This window comes from Ambystoma mexicanum, chromosome 11 (genome assembly GCF_040938575.1).
Source record: "Ambystoma mexicanum isolate Mex_15411 chromosome 11, UKY_AmexF1_1, whole genome shotgun sequence".
NCBI lineage: Eukaryota > Metazoa > Chordata > Amphibia > Caudata > Ambystomatidae > Ambystoma > Ambystoma mexicanum.
The window spans coordinates 600,910,663-600,930,078 of record NC_090934.1 but is presented as its reverse complement, the minus strand read 5'-3'; the positions used below and the strand labels follow the sequence as shown (position 1 = coordinate 600,930,078).

The 19,416-nt window shown below is 46.2% G+C and overlaps 1 protein-coding gene across 9 annotated transcripts in view; it reads right to left on the bottom strand.

Annotated features, from left to right (window-relative positions):
- The window catches only part of NAV2 (neuron navigator 2), a 972,027-nt gene that overhangs the window by 15,445 nt on the left and 937,166 nt on the right, over positions 1-19,416 (bottom strand). For all 9 annotated transcript variants that reach the window (XM_069623466.1, XM_069623467.1, XM_069623469.1 and 6 more), the window contains 2 exons: positions 9,054-9,172; positions 1,112-1,315 (listed from right to left, as the gene is read on the bottom strand). In XM_069623466.1, coding sequence (XP_069479567.1) covers positions 1,112-1,315; positions 9,054-9,172 — 323 coding nt within the window. The remainder of the gene's footprint in view (positions 1-1,111; positions 1,316-9,053; positions 9,173-19,416) is intronic.

The following is a 19,416-nucleotide window of genomic DNA, read 5'->3' as shown; positions in this document are numbered from 1 at the left end:
TATACTTGGGGGGGGGGGGGGGGGGGGGTGGGGGTTCTGTGCACAATGGGGGTAGCATGGGACACTTCAGCTGGCAATGTGAGTAACATGAGGAAGCGCAGTGTGTAGATGGCCCGATGGTCACAGGTTAGAATATCAACCGGGAAGAGTCGACCTTATACAGCCCATACCATGTGGGTGACATGCGTACCATTGATCTGGGTAGTTGGAACACTCATGATTCAAGCAACTAGAGAGATTTGTTTATGTAGTGCGCTATACATCAAGCAGCCTGTTCAGAGGGTTGCACCATATTTAGTTAGGTGCTAAAATACAGCTTGTAGGCAGGGCCACCTGGGGACGAGGGCTTGTTGCTGCCCCCATGGGGGTCTCCCTTTACATGTAACGCAGAAAATGAATATGAAACCTCAAATGCCCTTTACAATAAAGGCATCTCAATTCAAGCTGATTTCACAGAGTTGAAGGAAGATAGCCCCTACCAAACGCGGCTCTTTTTCATAGTTGCCACAGGTAGTACACCTCAGTGTCAACACGCTCATCTTGGAAACAAGTCTATGCAGACCAACACAGGTTCGAATCCCGGGTCCGTGGATTTATAAAAAACCCATTATAATATGAACAAATTATATTGATAGTTAAATGACGTTACACCATTGTTGAAAGAGATATGTGGTTGTCCATCGAATCTTATACTTAATGGATGATTATCAGTGCACGCTTGGGAGAATTTGGAGGTCACTAACTCAAGCCACTTTATGACCCCTACTTCCCTCTATGTCTGTCATATATGGCACACCCAGCCAATTCTCCCTACTCATGTTTTATACCTATGCACAGGTGCAGCACATTGGTAGTCGATTTCACGCGATCTGGAGTTTGGTGCTGGGAGACCTTATTCGTAATTGAATATGTTTCACTTTATAATAAATACGCTTTATGTGCTTATGTTTTTGGAGTATATATTTGGAGTTCTTTTAGTGGCTTAATTTACGTGATGTCTTGCGATTCCCATTTTATAGTGATTGGTGTGCATTTATCTTTAACCCATTATATTTTGCCAACATTTCTTAATAGTGCAAACCACAGATCAGAGCTACTCCTTCCAACTGACCAGAGGATCCCCTTCCACGTCACTTGGGGGCGCTTGCTTGCTCGATGTCCCTTCGCGTGGCACCGAGTACCCGTCAAACCCCACATCTTCCGGTCGGAGTTGCAGTAAGGGCGGCCACTCGTGGTGCTGCAGCGGGGTTGACCACGGGTAGGTGTCCATCACCCATTTTGCTGGGTCTTCCCATGGCGCCCGCCTTCCGTATAGCTGCAGGGAAACATGGCAAATAAACACTGTCATGGCGAGTGAGTTCACTGCAACAAACCTTCAGCGAGAATCTCAACATTCCATTGCACCCATTTCTATTGGTCTTCGATATCACAACACAGAGGTTTCCGCATCTCCAATCAAGGCTTACAGGTCAAATTAAATTACAGCCTGAAGCACAGACAAGCTATAAACTCCTTTTCTACTCTGCCAATACAAAGTCATGTTTCCTCTCAGGAAAACGCACGCATATGCCGCACTTTTAAAACACCACACCCAGGCACTGTCACACATGTAGAGCTCTTCCACCTCAGTGTTGGACCATCTCCTTTACAGCTGTAGTGTACTCCCAACTAGATGCATTGAACGGGCGATGGCCCACATCTGTTCCAGTTTTCCTTTCGGCCTTGCTGGTGCTTGAACTTCCCTTTAAACCCGTTGTGCCACACGCACGCCGGCCCACACCCACTGGCCTTGCCCATTGCTCTCTTCTGTTGAACCCGCTGGGCATAGATTTAGGTTCAGGCTGCCTTCTCGCACGCAGACTGCAGCCTCCCCACACAGACACAACATCATTCAATGCAGCTGATTGGTTGTAGTGTCAGCTGCATACAATATATAGAGGAAAGTTCTGCAGAAGGTTCGAAAGCACTAATTGCAACAGTATCTATATTGCGGGTAGTTTTGAAATGATTCCTCTGTAGGATACACGTGATTGTTGTGTTATTAATAACTCTATTGTCAATTGTCCCATTCTATTAATACTTTAAATTTCACTTATTCATTTTTTAAATATGTAATAATATATTTTGCGTATAATTTTTCTTTTTTATTTGATCGATGTGCTTAAAGTTTTGTATTAAACTAAATGCACAATAAAAAAAGAAAAAATGCTGCTTAATTCTGGAACCAGTTCGTAAAACTCATAACACATCAACCATTGAACAACTCGTACACACAATACAAATAAAACAAGCGTATGCTGTAGCCACTTTACACGTTCGCATTTTAAACATGCAGTTTTCACTGCAGTAGTTTGGGCAGAATTAAAATTATATATATATATACACCGACATCCAGTGGTCACTGCAGAGTATTGCATTTTGTTTTTCGTAGTCGAAAAGGGGACGTCGACAAGGCGTGTCTGTAACACTATCCCTATAGTGACGTGCATTGTACCCACAATCCCTCACGCGTCGAGGTCCCTCTGTTTGTATTTTTCTGCCCTGAGGGAGCCTTCTATACGTGAGTGAGTACAGAAAAGAGAGAAATATAGGAAAGGATGTCTATGTTCCTTCCATCCGAGAGGGGAGGAAGGGTGGGCGCATGTGAATCTAAGCAGATACAACCATCAGAAATGCTTTTACGGTAAGTAATGCATTGTCTTCTGATGTTTGTTAATCTGCTTAGAATCACATGCTGTGCATAGACTAGCGAGCAGTACCCGGAGTTGGCGGTGGGTTATGAGAAGGAACAGTAGAGAAAAGATGTCTTAATACTGCCTGTCCCACCTGGGAGTCAGATTTAGAGTGTGCATCTAGACAGTAGTGTTTTGTAAAGGTATGCACAGAACTCCAGGTAGCCGCTTTGCAGATGGACTCAAGGGGAACATTTGCAATGAATGCTATGGAAGCCCCAGTGCCTCGAGTGGAATGTGCTCTTGGCTTGAAGGGTAGTTCTCTCCTAGCAAGAGTGTAACAGAGAGTGATGCATTGTACAATCCATCTAGATATAGTGGACTTAGAGACTGCATCTCCTTCTCTTCCTGCTGCCACCGAGACAAAGAACTGATTAGTCTTTCTCAGTGTTCTGGTTCTTTCCATGTAGAACATGACAGCTCTGCGTACATCTAGTGTATGCAGACTTTTTTCTCCCAAGCTGGAAGGGTTTTGAAAGAACGTTGGTAGTTCTATAGATTGGTTTACATGAAATTTCGAGATGAATTTTGGTGCAAACCTTGGGTGTGTGCGAAGAACCACCTTATCCTTGTGAACTGTTACGAAGGGGTCTAGTACAGAAAGAGCCTGTAGTTCACTTACTCTCCTAATGGAGGTGATAGCTATTAGGAAAGCAGTCTTAAGAGTGAGGTTTTTAAGAGTTGCCTTGTGCATGGGTTCGAAAGGAGTGCCCATGAGTCTGGAAAGTACCACGTTTAAGTCCCATCCGGGAGCTGGGTTAGCTATCTGGGGGTGTATTCTCTTTACCCCTTCCATGAAGGCCTTGATAACTGGTATCTTCCACCACGACACTTTAAGTTGGGAAGTGGTGTATGCAGAAAGTGCCGCTAGGTGGACTTTAATGGAATTAAACACTAGACCTGAATCCAGTAAATGGGTCAAGTACAGAATAATGTTAGTGGCAGAGCAGTCAACCGGGTTGATGTTCTTACTTCTACACCAGATGACAAATCTTTTCCACTTGCTAGAATAGCAGTGGCGAGTATTAGGTTTTCTGGCTTCCCTGAGGATGTCCATACATCTTTGAGGGAGATGTAAATGTCCAAATTCTATGATCTCAGGAGCCAGGCTGCTAAGTTCATGGTCTGAGGGCATGGATGCAGTGTCCTGCCCTTGTCTTGTGACAGCATGTTGTACGGGCAGGGAAGTTTCATTGGGGAGATAGGGACATCTCCATCAAGTGAGCGAACCATGGCTGCCGGGCCCACATTGGGGCCACTAGTATCATGGTAACCTGCTCTTGGTGCATCTTGTGCACCACTTTGTTGAGGAGGGGAGTCGGGGGAAAGGCGTAAACAAATTTCCCTGACCATTGCATCGACAGACCGTTCCCCTTGGACTGGTTTTGGGGGTACCTGGAGGCGTAACTTTGGCATTGTGATTTCTCCAGGGTTGCGAACAGGTCTATTTCCGGGAAACCCCATTGCGTGAAGACGTCTAAGACGATGTCTGCGTGCAATTGCCATTCGTACTCTTTGGGCAGGGGGAAGTCTCTGCTGAGTTTGTCTGCTAGCAGATTGAGTTCCCCTGGTACATGTTGTGATAGTAGGAACATGTTGTGTTTGAGAGCCCACTTCCATATATTCTGGGACAGCTTGGACAGTCCTGGAGAGTAAGTGCCCCCTTGCTTGTTGAGGTAGTACATGGCTGTGGTGCTGTCTGTGAGGACCATCACTGTCTTTCCTTGTAAGTGTTCCTGAAAGGCTTTCAGTGCTTTGAACACCGCTAGTAGTTCCAGCAGGTTTATATGCTTGGATGCTAAACTCGGAGTCTACACTCCGTGAGCAGTCTGATGGGATAGGTGAGCCCCCCATCCTGTAAGGGATGCGTCTGTGGTTAGAGTGGCTTCCACTGCGGGTGTGGCAAAAGTCTTCCCTAATAACAGGTTTTCCTTTGTCCACCACCGTAGCGAGAGAACCAAGGCCTGCGAGACCACCACTAGATCGTCCCATTGTCCGCTGGCCTGACACCACTGGCTGTAAAGCCACTCTTGCATTGGGTGCAAGCGCGCGTGAGTTACCAAATAAATATCTGACGCCATCATCCCTAGCAAGCGCATTGCTTTGCGTACCGTCACCTCTCGACCTGCCACATAACAGGGGATCTGAAACAGCATGTTTTGGACCCTCTCGTTGGAGGGGAAGACGAGGCCGTCCCTTGTTCGAATTAGAGCCCCTAGGAATTGTTTGATTTGGCTGGGGTCTAAGCTGGACTTCTTTTCGTTGATGGAGAAGCCCAGTTGGGACAAAAGGTCTACGGTCTTTTGGGTATTGGAGAAGCATGTTTCGTAAGAATCCCCTGTTATTAGCCAGTCGTCGAGGTAAGGGTATACCGGGATGGATAACCTGCGCAGGTGGGCCGCTGCCACTGCCAGTACTTTCGTAAATACCCTTGGTGCAGATGCTATCCCGAAGGGTAGTACTCTGAACTGGTAGTGTTTGTTCTCTATCCTGAACCTGAGGTATTTTCTGTGCACTGGCAACATTAAAATATGAAAGTATGCATCTTTCATGTCTAGTGTTGTCATGTAATCCCCCTGTGATAACAGTGGGATTACTTCCTGCAAGGTCACCATACAAAACCTTTGGGGTTTGACAAACTTGTTCGCTGGACGCAGATCTAATACAGGGCGCATGGCTAAATCCTTTTTGGGTACAAGGAAGTACACTGAATAAATACCTTCTGTTACCTGAGATAGGGGGACAGCCTCTATAGCTTCTTTTTTTCAGTAGCTCTTCTACTTCTTGAAGAAGAATAGTGAGGTGTTCCGGTGTCATGCGTTGGTTCCGTGGGGGTCTGTATTTCGGGAACCGTTGAATTCGATACAGTATCCGTGGGCTATGGTGGATAATACCCAGCGGTCTGACGTTATTCCCTCCCATGCTGAAAGGAACGATGTTAGCCGGCCCCCGACCGGTGATGCATGGGAGGGGACCCGAATCTTCGGGTCATTTGTTGGTATTGGGCGTGGGGCCTTTGGGACTGGAGCCGCGCCCTCTTCCTTTGCCACGACGTTGGCCTCTTTGACTGAACTGGGTGCTTTGGTTAGAGGGCCAGTTGGTAGCAGAGTAAAATTGCTGTTGGCTTTGTTGCTGGCGTTGGCCACGAAAGGAGCGTCTATTGCCATAGCTGCGTCTGTTAGGTGGCCTAGAAATTTGGTCAAGAGTCTTGATGGTATCAAGCTCCTTCTTCGCATGTTCTAGGGCCTCATCAACTGCCTTTCCAAACAGATGTGTTTGTTCTATGGGTTTATTTATCAGGGAAGCCTGTGTTTCCGGCTTAAAACCCGAATTGCGCAACCAGACATGGCGTTTGAGAAGTATTCCCTGAACCAGGGAACGGCCAGCTGTCTCTGCGGCATCTAAGGAGTTCTTTACGATGCCCTGGTTTACAAGAGTTCCCTCTGATATTATAGCCAGCAGGCGTGAACGCAGGGGTTCTGGTGCGTCCTCTGCTTCGCTGCGCAGCTTGCTCCACTGTGCATCTGCGTAGCTAGCTAGTAGGGAATTGTTATTTGCAATCCTGGTAGAGAAGGCGGCGGAGGTCGTGATTCTCTTCCCAAGTGCATAGAGCTTCTTGCCCTCTTTGTCAGGTGGTGCCTCACTAGTAGATAGTGGTACCCCCGCTCTTTTTCTTGTATTAGTCACTACAAGGGAGTCCGGAATAGAATGTCCCCTGATGTACAAAGGGTCAGAGGACGAAGGGCTGAAGAGCTTTTCTATCCGAGGGTTGACCCCTCTGACTAAGGCCGGATTGGAAAGGGAAGGAGTTATTCTTCTCCTTATAGAAGCCAGGAGCGGAATAGACTGACTGACTGACCGGGGCTTTTTCTTTAATAACTCTTTCTACAAAGTCTATGTCCGGAAGAGTCTCCCCTGTGTCTATTTCAAAATGCGCTGCTGCCTTGCGCAACAGTGCATTAAGTGAAGGTTGGTCATCTATGGGGGAGGTGTTTCCAATAGGTGAGTCCTTGGGAGGAGAAGGCTGAAAGACATCAGGGTCTGAGTGCACTGATGGGGATTGCCAAGGCTGCACTGATGGGGAGTGCCAGGGCTGTGAAGTAGCTGTATCCTCTTCAAAAGCTCCTGCACTAGTGTAAGGGTCTTCTTCAAACCTCTCTTCCTCATGTTCTTCCTCTCCACCCAAACACTCATCTTCCTGGAGATATTGCTCCTCTTCAGTGAGGTCATATGCGTCTGTAGAAGGGTGAAACAGCCAAGGAATCTTGACCCTAGGGTCATCCTGGGTCCATTCTCTTGGTCTTTTGGGTGTGGGTGGGTTTTGGCTACCCAAAAACCTTTCCATTTTTTCCATACAAAAATGGAGTCTTTCAAGGGTCTCATGGGGAACCCCTGAATAGTCTAGAGGGGGGAAATCAGTGTTTTCACCTTCAAAACGCTTAGAACGCTCCCACAACGTCGACGAAAGGTTTCCGTCGCCCTCAGAAAAGCCCTCCGGTAGTTCAGAAGTGCCCTTAGATGAAGGGGGTAGTTCCTGGCTACTTTTGTGCTTTTTCGGCGTTTCTATATCTTTTGGTGCGGTATTCGACGTCTGTTTCGTCGTCCGCTTACGTTTGTCCTCGGAAAAAATTCTTGCCAGGCTCTCGACAACAAGTTCGTCAGTAGAGGGTTCTGGAGTCGACGTTGCCTGCGTTACGCGTTGTTTCTCGACGGCCGCTCTATGGAGCGTTACGTCGGATGTTTTTGAGGTAGCGCCCGTGTTAGATGAAAGCCCAATCGCTGGTCGCGGCTGCGTTTGCGGGTGGGGCTTGAGACCCTTACGGTCTGAGGTAGACGCCGGAGTGCCCTGCGTCCCCTTCGGCGCTGATGGATCCTTCGTCCTCGACAAAGAAGAGCCGTGGGTTGTGTGCTTAGGCCTATGGGGTCTGTGTGCGTCCTTGTCGCCGGGGTGTTCATCCCCATAAGCAGGGCGTGAGCCGAGCCCGTCGGGGCCGGGGACGGACGTCGAGGAGCGCGAGCGCTCCTTCTGGGGGTTAATGACTTCCGTAACGGACGTCGAGTTATCACCCTCCTCGTCACTTTCTGTAACAGCGGCGGCGGGTGAGGAAACTGACTTCGACATAGCGTAGTCCGCCCACCTCTTAACTTTCCGTTCTTTAAGAGTTCTTGGTTTCAAGAGCTTACAGGCCGCGCAGCTGTCCTCTTTATGATCGAGGGGCAAGCAACGATTACAGAGCTTGTGTTTGTCCTTCCAAGTGTATTTGCCCCTACAGCGTGGGCAAAACTTAAAAGGTGTCCTCTCCATAGCTGAGGCAATAAAAACTGGTGATAACAACCCCAAGGGAAAGATAGGGGAGAAAGAAAGACATTCTCGACGAGAAGAGAAAAGTTCGAACCCCCACTCTCCCTACTGTATGTTGGCCGGCGAGGCCTGGCCACGTGTTCGGCAGCGCCGAAGGATCTCCTCCGTCTCTTCCCCTCCGTCGAAAACTTGCTCGGCGGAGAAACAGCTTCAAAGCTAACGTCAAGGGGAGGGATCTTTAACAATAAGTATATATAAAGGACCGAGGTCCGTAGTAAGTGTTTAGCAATGTCTCTCTAGGAGCTCCGCGTAAGGCGACCATAAGCTGGGCGGAAAAAAACAATCTGAGGGACCTCGACGCATGAGGGATTATGGGTACAACGCACGTCACTATAGGGATAGTGTTACAGACACGCCTTGTCGACGTCCCCTTTTCGACTACGAAAAACAAAATGCAATACTCCGCAGTGACCACTGGATGTCGGACCTATGCACAGCATGTGATTCTAAGCAGATTAACAAAGATCAGAAATATATATATATATATATATATACACCCTTTTCGACTACAAAAAACAAAATGCAATACTCCGCAGTGACCACTGGATGTCGGACCTATGCACAGCATGTGATTCTAAGCAGATTAACAAACATCAGAAATATATATACACGTGTGTGTGTGTGTGTTGCAGTGTGAGGAGGTGGGTTAGAGGAGGGAGATTCCCCCATTATTATAATTTATTTTAGCAAAAAGGACCACAGAGAAAACTGCACAGAAAGTGCAGAAAAGGCAAAGCGGCTGCGGCAAAAACACACAGAACCAACACAAGTAGTAATCAAATATACAACTCTTAAAAACAAACAAGTTCCATTAAAAATAACAAAACAACATCTTAGCAAGGAGGCCTATACACAGGTCTGAATAGCCGGTCCAAAGCCGAGGGCACCATGTCCCAAGCCACAGACCACATGATCTATGAGCGTTTCATATGCATTCAAGTCATGCTAGCCGCTCCTACCTGCAGGCCTTCACGCACAGCCTCCAAAAGATATGGGATTATGGAGTAGTTCCACAAGTCGGTAAACCAGACCCTGGAGCCATCCACATCTATTGGGCAGGAAAGGAACAGCCGGGGACCTGCACACATGGGAGAAAATGACACATCAGCGTGAAGCAGGGAATTCATACGACTCAATATGTTTTAATTTCACTGACAACAACAGTACAAGTTGAACAGGAATAGGCATTTGTGGCTGAGTCAGCATGTTAAAAAGGTGCCATGTAATAATGTCGCCACAAAAATCTCACCATGCAAAATTATCGCCGAAAAATTGCCGTTTTTTGTGGCGACATTATTGCATGGAACATGCGGAGGACACCCCCGCAACCCCCAAACTTTTATTTTTTAAACATTTTTTTCCCCTGTCCCCATATATATGGTCACCCATTATAATATCGCTGCGACCTTTTCCCGGCGATATTATTTACGGCGACCATATATATGGGGATAATATTACCTGATACTGTTAAAAAATAGGTGAACACACTTAATCGCGCACCAGTCTAAATATGTTGACATGCTAATCACAAATTTAAAAATAAGATTATATATGGTGCAAAATAATTTTAATACGGTTAGGTTTTAATATTTATGCTAAATCTCCCTCACCTGTGAGACCCCCAGCACTTTTTGCTGGACTTTTGTATTATTTTTCTATGTTCCTGAGTGAGTGGTAACCTTTTGCCCCACGCACCCTTTACTCTATCTATGGGAGTCATTTTCATGTCTCTCAATAGTTTATTTTTGGAATTATACTTTCCTATATATTTTAGGGCTTCTACATTGTATTATTGCAGGACAGAGCATTCGTGTGCAGTGTTGCTGGGAAGCCTCTCAAGCTTCCCCTTTGTATTTTCTCTGATTTACCTGGTGTGAACCAATGTTCCCAAGGGAGGAAGGATACTTTTTATCCTTTTTGCAATCCCCATTGCGAGATAAGCACACACCACCTTATGTGGAGGGCTGCTGGGTTACCTAGTATTCCCTTTTCACTGGTTCTGTAACATTTCTGTTAAAGTCCTTTACTTAGCCTTGCAAAACAAATGTTCTCAATGGTAGAGAAAATATTTAGCCTCTCTACATTTTATATTGTGAGATGAGCAAACCCCACCGTATGTGGAGTGCTGAGGAGTTACACTGTAGCCCCTGTAACATTTCTGATAAATTGACTAGCATACCTGAATGGCTGGTCGCCGTGTACATGTTCTACCGACTTTTGTGTGATGTACACCGGCAGGCTGTGTTCACAGCCACGGTAGTGCATAGAAGGGTCACAATTGATCCAAAATGGTGATGGTATTCTTTTTTCACCATTTCTTGTTTGCTTGTCCCTTCTTCGTCCTTCTGTCGTGCTGGATGGGAAGAGGTCCCGGTTTGACTTTTGTCTTCTGCGGGAATATTTTGGGAAGCCCACCAAGTCTCCCGTGTGTCTGGGGACAGAAAACCGGGAACGCCTCCGAAACTGCACTGTTCTTTGTCTTCTGGTGTGCCTGCCTGGAACCTAATCCAAATGGGAGGGCTGGCTGTTCTAGAAGGACAGCCACCACCCAGACATTGAATGGTGCCTGGGTGCAGATTGGCTGGGTTCCTGCACAAAAGGCATGGATCTGAGGCTGAAGACCAGCTAACCCCTGGAACAGAAGAACCGACAAAGAGGAGAGATGTCTGCAGCCGACCGGAGGTGCCTTTGGTGTAATCGCTGCTCTACGACCCCTTCTTCCAAGAGTCAGGATAACTCTGAAGAGGACGACTCTCCCCTTTAGACCAGTGGGACCAATCAGTCTGGAAACAAACAGCAATTCAAGCCATCCCACGACGAGCTGTGACCTTCACAGGCTGCAAACCTGTGGCCACTGTGCAGTGCATCATCTTCCACAGATCGAATCCTCCCGAAACTTTGATGGATTCCTTCCAGACCTCCAGAGGTAAGATTTCACTCCTAGGAGACCCCCTCCCCAGAGTCCTGGAGCAAGAAAGCTAGACAAATCAGCCGGGCGATAATCGTTCTTCACTGCTGCTTCCGAAAAGGTGCCAAAATCACAGAACTGAGATGAATCGTTTGCTGGAAGCTTCTTCACTCAACTGCTGATGCAAGATCCCCTCCAGTGTCCCTTCTTTCGTCTGCTTGACCGAGAATCCAGTGACCGGGTCTGCTGTTGCTGCTTCGTGGGGGAACTGGGCTGCAACCTCTTCTTCACTCCTAAGTTATTGTGAGACTCCTGGCAGACGTTACCTAGAGTTGCTTTGCTTCTGAATTGCGTTGCCGGAGTGCTGATTCGTGTGTTTGGGAGTTTGCCCATACACGTTCGCCCAGGCCTAATGCCTGTGAATCCACAGGGAGACTTCTCTGATGTCCCTTACACTTTTTCCAACAAAAATGGTTGCTTACTTAATAATGAAGATTTCCTTTGGAAACTGTGGACTTTCTACAGCTGTACTTTACCGGTTTTGCACTCCAATTTGACCCAGAGACACTCGTAACGAAATAGGGATGGACTTCTGAAGTGTTAGACCCCTGTGAAGTTATTGCAAAGTAATTACCTTCTGTTGGGTTTGTTTAATTGTTACCTGAAACAGATATTCTGAAAAGTGATTACAAACGTCGTACTTACCTTGAATTGTATACTGCCATTCTAAATGTATTACAAAGTGGTTTACTTACTGTGAACAATGCATTGGTTTTTCAAAAGTTACTTATTGTGTGTTATCGTACTTAGCTTTTAACTTTGCCATTATTGTATTGTATTATTGGCCTATGTGCATACTCTTAAGTTCCATGTACCACCTACAGCCCTTTCTCTCTTGTAAGATCAGCCTGGCTGCTCAGACACTGCCACCAACATACTTGTGTGGTTTAGGCCTGTATTAAGAGTTGGAGCCCTTTGTCCCAAGTGTGAGTCTTCTAAAGTCTTACCAGGTGGTGTATATTTGTAAAACTCCCTAACAGATAAGCTCTTTTTGCCAAAGTGAGTAGCAATATGGTTGCAGAGTTCTTGAGTCGGTGTTGGGATAGTGTTGGAGACTACTGGGTCTTTGAATTCTTGGATGACATGTGCTGAATGTGTACAGAGTAGTGTGCTTTCATGCTTTGACAAGTTCAGTCCTGCATCAATGTAGCTTTTGGTGGAAGGCAAGCTCGCCTGTTCGCAAGTTGCTTTTCCTCCAGATTTTCTCCATTTTCAACTTTCCTTTTCCATGAGGTTTAGTTTAGGCATGAACCATATGGCAAATGTCTTTTTTTCTGAGCTTTTAAAATAGGGGTGTACTGAACTCTAGCTTTGAGTAAGTATTCGTCCAAATTCCTGCTGGAAAAAAGCTATTCAGCTCCAGCCAAATCGTTTCCAGCTATTCGGCTACTGCTGAAAACTTTGTCTGCTCAGTTGAATGCAATGCATCAAACTCAGAGGCAGATATGGAGTTCAATGCCTCTTGGTACTTTTAGTTCTTATTCTCCTTCACGTGCCTTTTTCAACAGTTCCAATATTTAGCTTTTGCCTTCTTGGCATATTCACAGTTCACATATTTCAATCTTGCCCCCTTGGAATATTCACATATTTCAAGCTTTGCACTTGTTCAACTTTCTTTGCTTTGATCTCAGTTGTAATATCTTTCACAATTCATCACATTTCACAGAGACTTTCGAATGTGCGATTTCACCTTGCAGGACCACTATGCTACTTCGTATCCTTCTCTTTTACCAATGGTTCTCTTCGTTAGCATTTTATGGGCACACGCACAACCTTCAACTTGCAAAATTACTGTCACTTTCTCTTTAACATCAACCAGTCTTTTGTTCCCCTTGCTAACTCACTAGCCATGTTAATAGAATGTCTCATCTTTTATCGCAGCTGAAGGCCATTTACCAAAGCCTCCTCTGCTCCTCCACAATGCGGCCGTTCACCCGGGAGGGTCGCTGGCCGCTTCCCGGCAATCTGAAGGTTTCTTTCCTCCGCTCGCCCAGCTTTAAGTTTTGAACTCTCATGGCTTCCCGAAAGCATGGCAATCTTGCCTGGCCTTCTCTTGATCCTCTCAACTGTAGATCAGCACACTGACCTTCCAGCTTCCACTGTCCGGTCCACATCAGCCTTTGAAGATCTGTTCCTTCTCGTACCGAGCCTCGCTCAAACTGTGCCTGTGCACACCACCTTCTATTTTCACAGGGAGTGATAATAAGTGGCAAGTGTAAATTGTTAAAGCTACGTGTCTGACTCTGCCTGGCCTCATTACAGGGACCGGGCAAATGCAAGTCAGGGTAGGTAATCTCTCTAAATACACCGGGATAGAGGTTAGATGGGTTGTGGAAAAAGGGGGATCCCATGTCTCACCATTGGGCGTTTCTCCCCCACTCCCAAGAGCCCGCTACCCAGGGGATCCTCCCTCGCTTGTCTATCCCCAGGGTCAGGATCCAAAAGCGATGGCCTTTCCCTGGCCACCTGAGTACAGGATCCCCGGGGAATAGGTTGTGAAAGACCCTTTGGTTTTTCACAATGACCACAAACTAATTGTAGTCAATATAATCACTGTAAAAGGAAGACCACAAGGGTTGCGGTAGTCCATTATATGTCAGGCAAAGTGTAGTAAGCCCGCCTAAGAGGAACTTTATATTGTGTGGCAGGTCAGAAGGAGACAGGCTATATTTTTCCATCTTCAACAAGGTTTTATTCAAATCATAAGAAAAATGCATCACATTCCCTAAAATATGGTTTCCCTAACCAACACAATTAACTAGGGTGCTTGTCGTCAGTTGTGAAGGCCAATTAATAGTCTGTCCTCCGTACAAAAGTAAGCTACTCTGACCCTACAACTAATGCAAACCAACTAAAGTCCAGGAGAATGATTCCCTTCTCCTGGGGCTGCTTTCTCAGCAAATTCTTCTCAATGTAAGATCTTTAGATAGTTCTTGTCGATCAACTTAAACAGTTCATCCATTTCACTTAGGCGACCAGTCCAACTCCCTGGCTTCCCCTTCTCCTGGCTTTTCAAGATCCTCTTTACAGGTACTCCTTTTCCTGGAGGTTCTTTCAATCTGTCTTTCTTACATATACTTGAGTCTTTCTCTAATACCAACCTCCTATCTTGAGAATTATAAGCAACCTTCTTATGGTCACAGTTCTCAACTCTGTTATCACTGGGGTTTTCACTGAAGGGAGAATGATCCCAGTTCTCACTCTTCTGGGTATTTGGCCTCCCACTGGGACGAGTAGGATGTGCCCAGTAATGATTCTCGCTCTTCTGATTAGTTTCTCTCTCAGTGGGACGAGTAGGATTGGTTCAGTAGTGAATCAGTAGTGAATCTCACTCTCCTGCGTATTTCACATCTTACAGAGATGAGTATCTGTAATGATTTTTGACTAAAAAACATGGTGTCTGTGTGCAGTGCATTCTGTGTGCACCCAGAGTCGCAACGGAAATGCTCTTCAAACCACAGTGAAGTCTGCACATTGACTTCAGGCTTCAGCGAAATCTGCATTTTGATGTGAACCTGTAACGTGGCTCTTATTATTTCTATGCGGCCAGCATGCCACTGGCAAACATGTTTTCTTGCTTCTGCATTGCTTCAAAGACTGTTTTGAAGAAGGTGCCAGCTGGTGCCTGATAACGTTGTAAAGCCAAAGGAAAGTTATGCTATTTTTCTCTCTTCTTTGAGAAAGGGAAAGGTTTGCCTCTTGAGGTTATCATGGGTCACTCCGGCTGGGGGCACATGGGAACAGGCAACAGGTAAACCTTGAAAGTCAGAAAGTTCTGGAAAATGTCACCACGCATTTGTGGGAGGCTTAAAATTTAGGGCACAACAGCAGTTAGGCAGAAAACATCTGTGGAAGGGTGGAAGCTGTGCCTCCATTTTCCTGTTGATGTGGGAATCTCTCTGCCTACCTGATTTTGGTGCTATTCAGTGCAGAAGATGAGGATTTCTTTGGCTGTGGCTTCAACAGTGAAGTATTTTTAAACTCTTTCCATTCCTTATATGTCTAGTAATCATGTATTCATTCATTATTTATTCATTTATGTATGCTGATCTGAGAATAAAGGGCCGTAAAGAGCCATTTTATAATTTAGCTGAGGGTCTTGTGTGCATAATTGGCCTTCAGCGTGTAACATTTCTTCATCCAGTATCATACTCGTTATACTCGCTACCCTCCCCAGGTCTCCTGCTCTTCCCATTACCTTAATGACCATGAGACTGCATCACCGGGTTGGTAGTCTGTCTCACAAATGTTTCTCCCAGGGCCAGGTTGGCAATTTCAGTATTCTCTTCCTCTCTCCTTGACACACTCTGTGGCGTCACTTCATGTTTGGCTTCTCTGCCTTGGGAGCGTTCCCCAGTGCTCTCTCGGCTTGTCCGGTCTGGACACCTCTTCTTCACGGCCAGGGCTCACTTGGTTGGCTTCCAAGGACATTTCGCCTCTTTTTTGCAGCTCAGGCACCATTAGGCATAAGCTTTCCTTGCTCATAGGAAGCCGTGTCACCTTCTCAGCTTTGCTCGTTCCGCTGCCACCGCAGTTTTGAACTTCCCAGGCTTCTCTCGTCCCAGAGTTTCCTCCTTCAATGCTTATGATGTAGTGATGTGGCTACCCCTGCGTAACGTTAAATTCCTTCTTCTGTGTAGGACTGGTACTCATTATTATTACATTGGTTTTCTTCAGCATGGTACCAGACAGGTACTTTCCCTCATATGGCACATGATAGTAGCAGATGTATAGTATTCCTTCCCGTCTTCTCCCAACAGGATTTATTAAGTTTGAACTAGGGGATATTGGGCTAGTAGGTCAGCCAGCTGAGAGTAAAATTCCAGATCATTGATGTTAGGTCCGAATATATTCAGAAGCACCACTTCCCACCCCATCAGTATGCCATGCAGCAGGACGTATCAACCTAGAGGGTCTACGTGTGCCATATTATGCGCGTATCTGAGAGACTTATGTAGAAGGGTCATTACTCCACAGCTCTGGGTGGAGTAGGTAGTGTAGTAGTGCTGTGCACCCCAAATCTTAGCTATATTTTTCCATCTTCAACAAGGTTTTATTCAAATCATAAGAAAAATGCATCACATTCCCTAAAATATGGTTTCCCTAACCAACACAATTAACTAGGGTGCTTGTCGTCAGTTGTGAAGGCCAATTAATAGTCTGTCCTCCGTACAAAAGTAAGCTACTCTGACCCTACAACTAATGCAAACCAACTAAAGTCCAGGAGAATGATTCCCTTCTCCTGGGGCTGCTTTCTCAGCAAATTCTTCTCAATGTAAGATCTTTAGATAGTTCTTGTCGATCAACTTAAACAGTTCATCCATTTCACTTAGGCGACCAGTCCAACTCCCTGGCTTCCCCTTCTCCTGGCTTTTCAAGATCCTCTTTACAGGTACTCCTTTTCCTGGAGGTTCTTTCAATCTGTCTTTCTTACATATACTTGAGTCTTTCTCTAATACCAACCTCCTATCTTGAGAATTATAAGCAACCTTCTTATGGTCACAGTTCTCAACTCTGTTATCACTGGGGTTTTCACTGAAGGGAGAATGATCCCAGTTCTCACTCTTCTGGGTATTTGGCCTCCCACTGGGACGAGTAGGATGTGCCCAGTAATGATTCTCGCTCTTCTGATTAGTTTCTCTCTCAGTGGGACGAGTAGGATTGGTTCAGTAGTGAATCAGTAGTGAATCTCACTCTCCTGCGTATTTCACATCTTACAGAGATGAGTATCTGTAATGATTTTTGACTAAAAAACATGGTGTCTGTGTGCAGTGCATTCTGTGTGCACCCAGAGTCGCAACGGAAATGCTCTTCAAACCACAGTGAAGTCTGCACATTGACTTCAGGCTTCAGCGAAATCTGCATTTTGATGTGAACCTGTAACGTGGCTCTTATTATTTCTATGCGGCCAGCATGCCACTGGCAAACATGTTTTCTTGCTTCTGCATTGCTTCAAAGACTGTTTTGAAGAAGGTGCCAGCTGGTGCCTGATAACGTTGTAAAGCCAAAGGAAAGTTATGCTATTTTTCTCTCTTCTTTGAGAAAGGGAAAGGTTTGCCTCTTGAGGTTATCATGGGTCACTCCGGCTGGGGGCACATGGGAACAGGCAACAGGTAAACCTTGAAAGTCAGAAAGTTCTGGAAAATGTCACCACGCATTTGTGGGAGGCTTAAAATTTAGGGCACAACAGCAGTTAGGCAGAAAACATCTGTGGAAGGGTGGAAGCTGTGCCTCCATTTTCCTGTTGATGTGGGAATCTCTCTGCCTACCTGATTTTGGTGCTATTCAGTGCAGAAGATGAGGATTTCTTTGGCTGTGGCTTCAACAGTGAAGTATTTTTAAACTCTTTCCATTCCTTATATGTCTAGTAATCATGTATTCATTCATTATTTATTCATTTATGTATGCTGATCTGAGAATAAAGGGCCGTAAAGAGCCATTTTATAATTTAGCTGAGGGTCTTGTGTGCATAATTGGCCTTCAGCGTGTAACATTTCTTCATCCAGTATCATACTCGTTATACTCGCTACCCTCCCCAGGTCTCCTGCTCTTCCCATTACCTTAATGACCATGAGACTGCATCACCGGGTTGGTAGTCTGTCTCACAAATGTTTCTCCCAGGGCCAGGTTGGCAATTTCAGTATTCTCTTCCTCTCTCCTTGACACACTCTGTGGCGTCACTTCATGTTTGGCTTCTCTGCCTTGGGAGCGTTCCCCAGTGCTCTCTCGGCTTGTCCGGTCTGGACACCTCTTCTTCACGGCCAGGGCTCACTTGGTTGGCTTCCAAGGACATTTCGCCTCTTTTTTGCAGCTCAGGCACCATTAGGCATAAGCTTTCCTTGCTCATAGGAAGCCGTGTCACCTTCTCAGCTTTGCTCGTTCCGCTGCCACCGCAGTTTTGAACTTCCCAGGCTTCTCTCGTCCCAGAGTTTCCTCCTTCAATGCTTATGATGTAGTGATGTGGCTACCCCTGCGTAACGTTAAATTCCTTCTTCTGTGTAGGACTGGTACTCATTATTATTACATTGGTTTTCTTCAGCATGGTACCAGACAGGTACTTTCCCTCATATGGCACATGATAGTAGCAGATGTATAGTATTCCTTCCCGTCTTCTCCCAACAGGATTTATTAAGTTTGAACTAGGGGATATTGGGCTAGTAGGTCAGCCAGCTGAGAGTAAAATTCCAGATCATTGATGTTAGGTCCGAATATATTCAGAAGCACCACTTCCCACCCCATCAGTATGCCATGCAGCAGGACGTATCAACCTAGAGGGTCTACGTGTGCCATATTATGCGCGTATCTGAGAGACTTATGTAGAAGGGTCATTACTCCACAGCTCTGGGTGGAGTAGGTAGTGTAGTAGTGCTGTGCACCCCAAATCTTAGCAAACCTGTCACAGTCCATAGCCAGCCCGTGCGTCTCCTGTAGGAATAGTACACATGCATTGTGGTGTTCAACATACAATTGGAGTTCACGCATCTTTACAGGATTACCCAACCATCTGACATTCCAGCTAATAAATAGAAGCCCTTCATCCGCCATTTAGTCAGTAAGTGTATGGCAACCTGAGCCTGGCCTGAGCCAGAAGCAGGCATTTCTTTGCATGAAGAAAACATAAATAAGGTTCGGCCCACCTCCCGGCCCGTAAATCAAGCAATTTTTTAACTTTTGTCCAGGCAGAAATGCCGTAGTTTGACCCGTTAAAGGTGTACCCCATTACACCATTTAAGGGGAGTGGGAGTTGTGGGGGTGTCCCCCAGTGCCCTTAAATGGTATAATGGGTCCAGGGGTTGCGGGGCTGTCCCCTGCATCCTTTATATGGATTGTGGCATCCAAACCACAGCATTTTTGCCGCAATATTTTGTGTCCACGGCCATTTTTGCAGCAATTCGAACACATGGAACCCTCACAGGGCACTCAGTGTAATCGCAGACCAGTGGGTCAGTCCCACAGTATCTATCCAGGGAACTTATCTTCTAAGAACTTCAAGGCCTCCTCAGGAATGGTGAAGAAATAAACCTTCCCAGCGTGTTCAAACCGGAGTTTGGCCGGGTGTAGCATAGAATATTTGACCCCCAGGTCTCAGAGCTGCTTTTTGGCAGCCAGAAAGGACTTGCGTTCTTGTTGTAGGACGACAGAAAAATTGGGAATAAAGGTGGATCTTGGCAGAGCCCAGCAGCAATTCTCCTTTGGCTCTGGCAGCTTGCAGCAGTGCATCCCTGTCGCGGTAATTAAGGACTCGAGCTATTATGGGCTGGGGTGGAGCCCCAGGCATAGGTTTCGGCGCTAGAGAGCAGTGGGTGCGTTTGATCGCAAACTGCAGTGATAATTTGGGACCGTCCAGTAGGGAA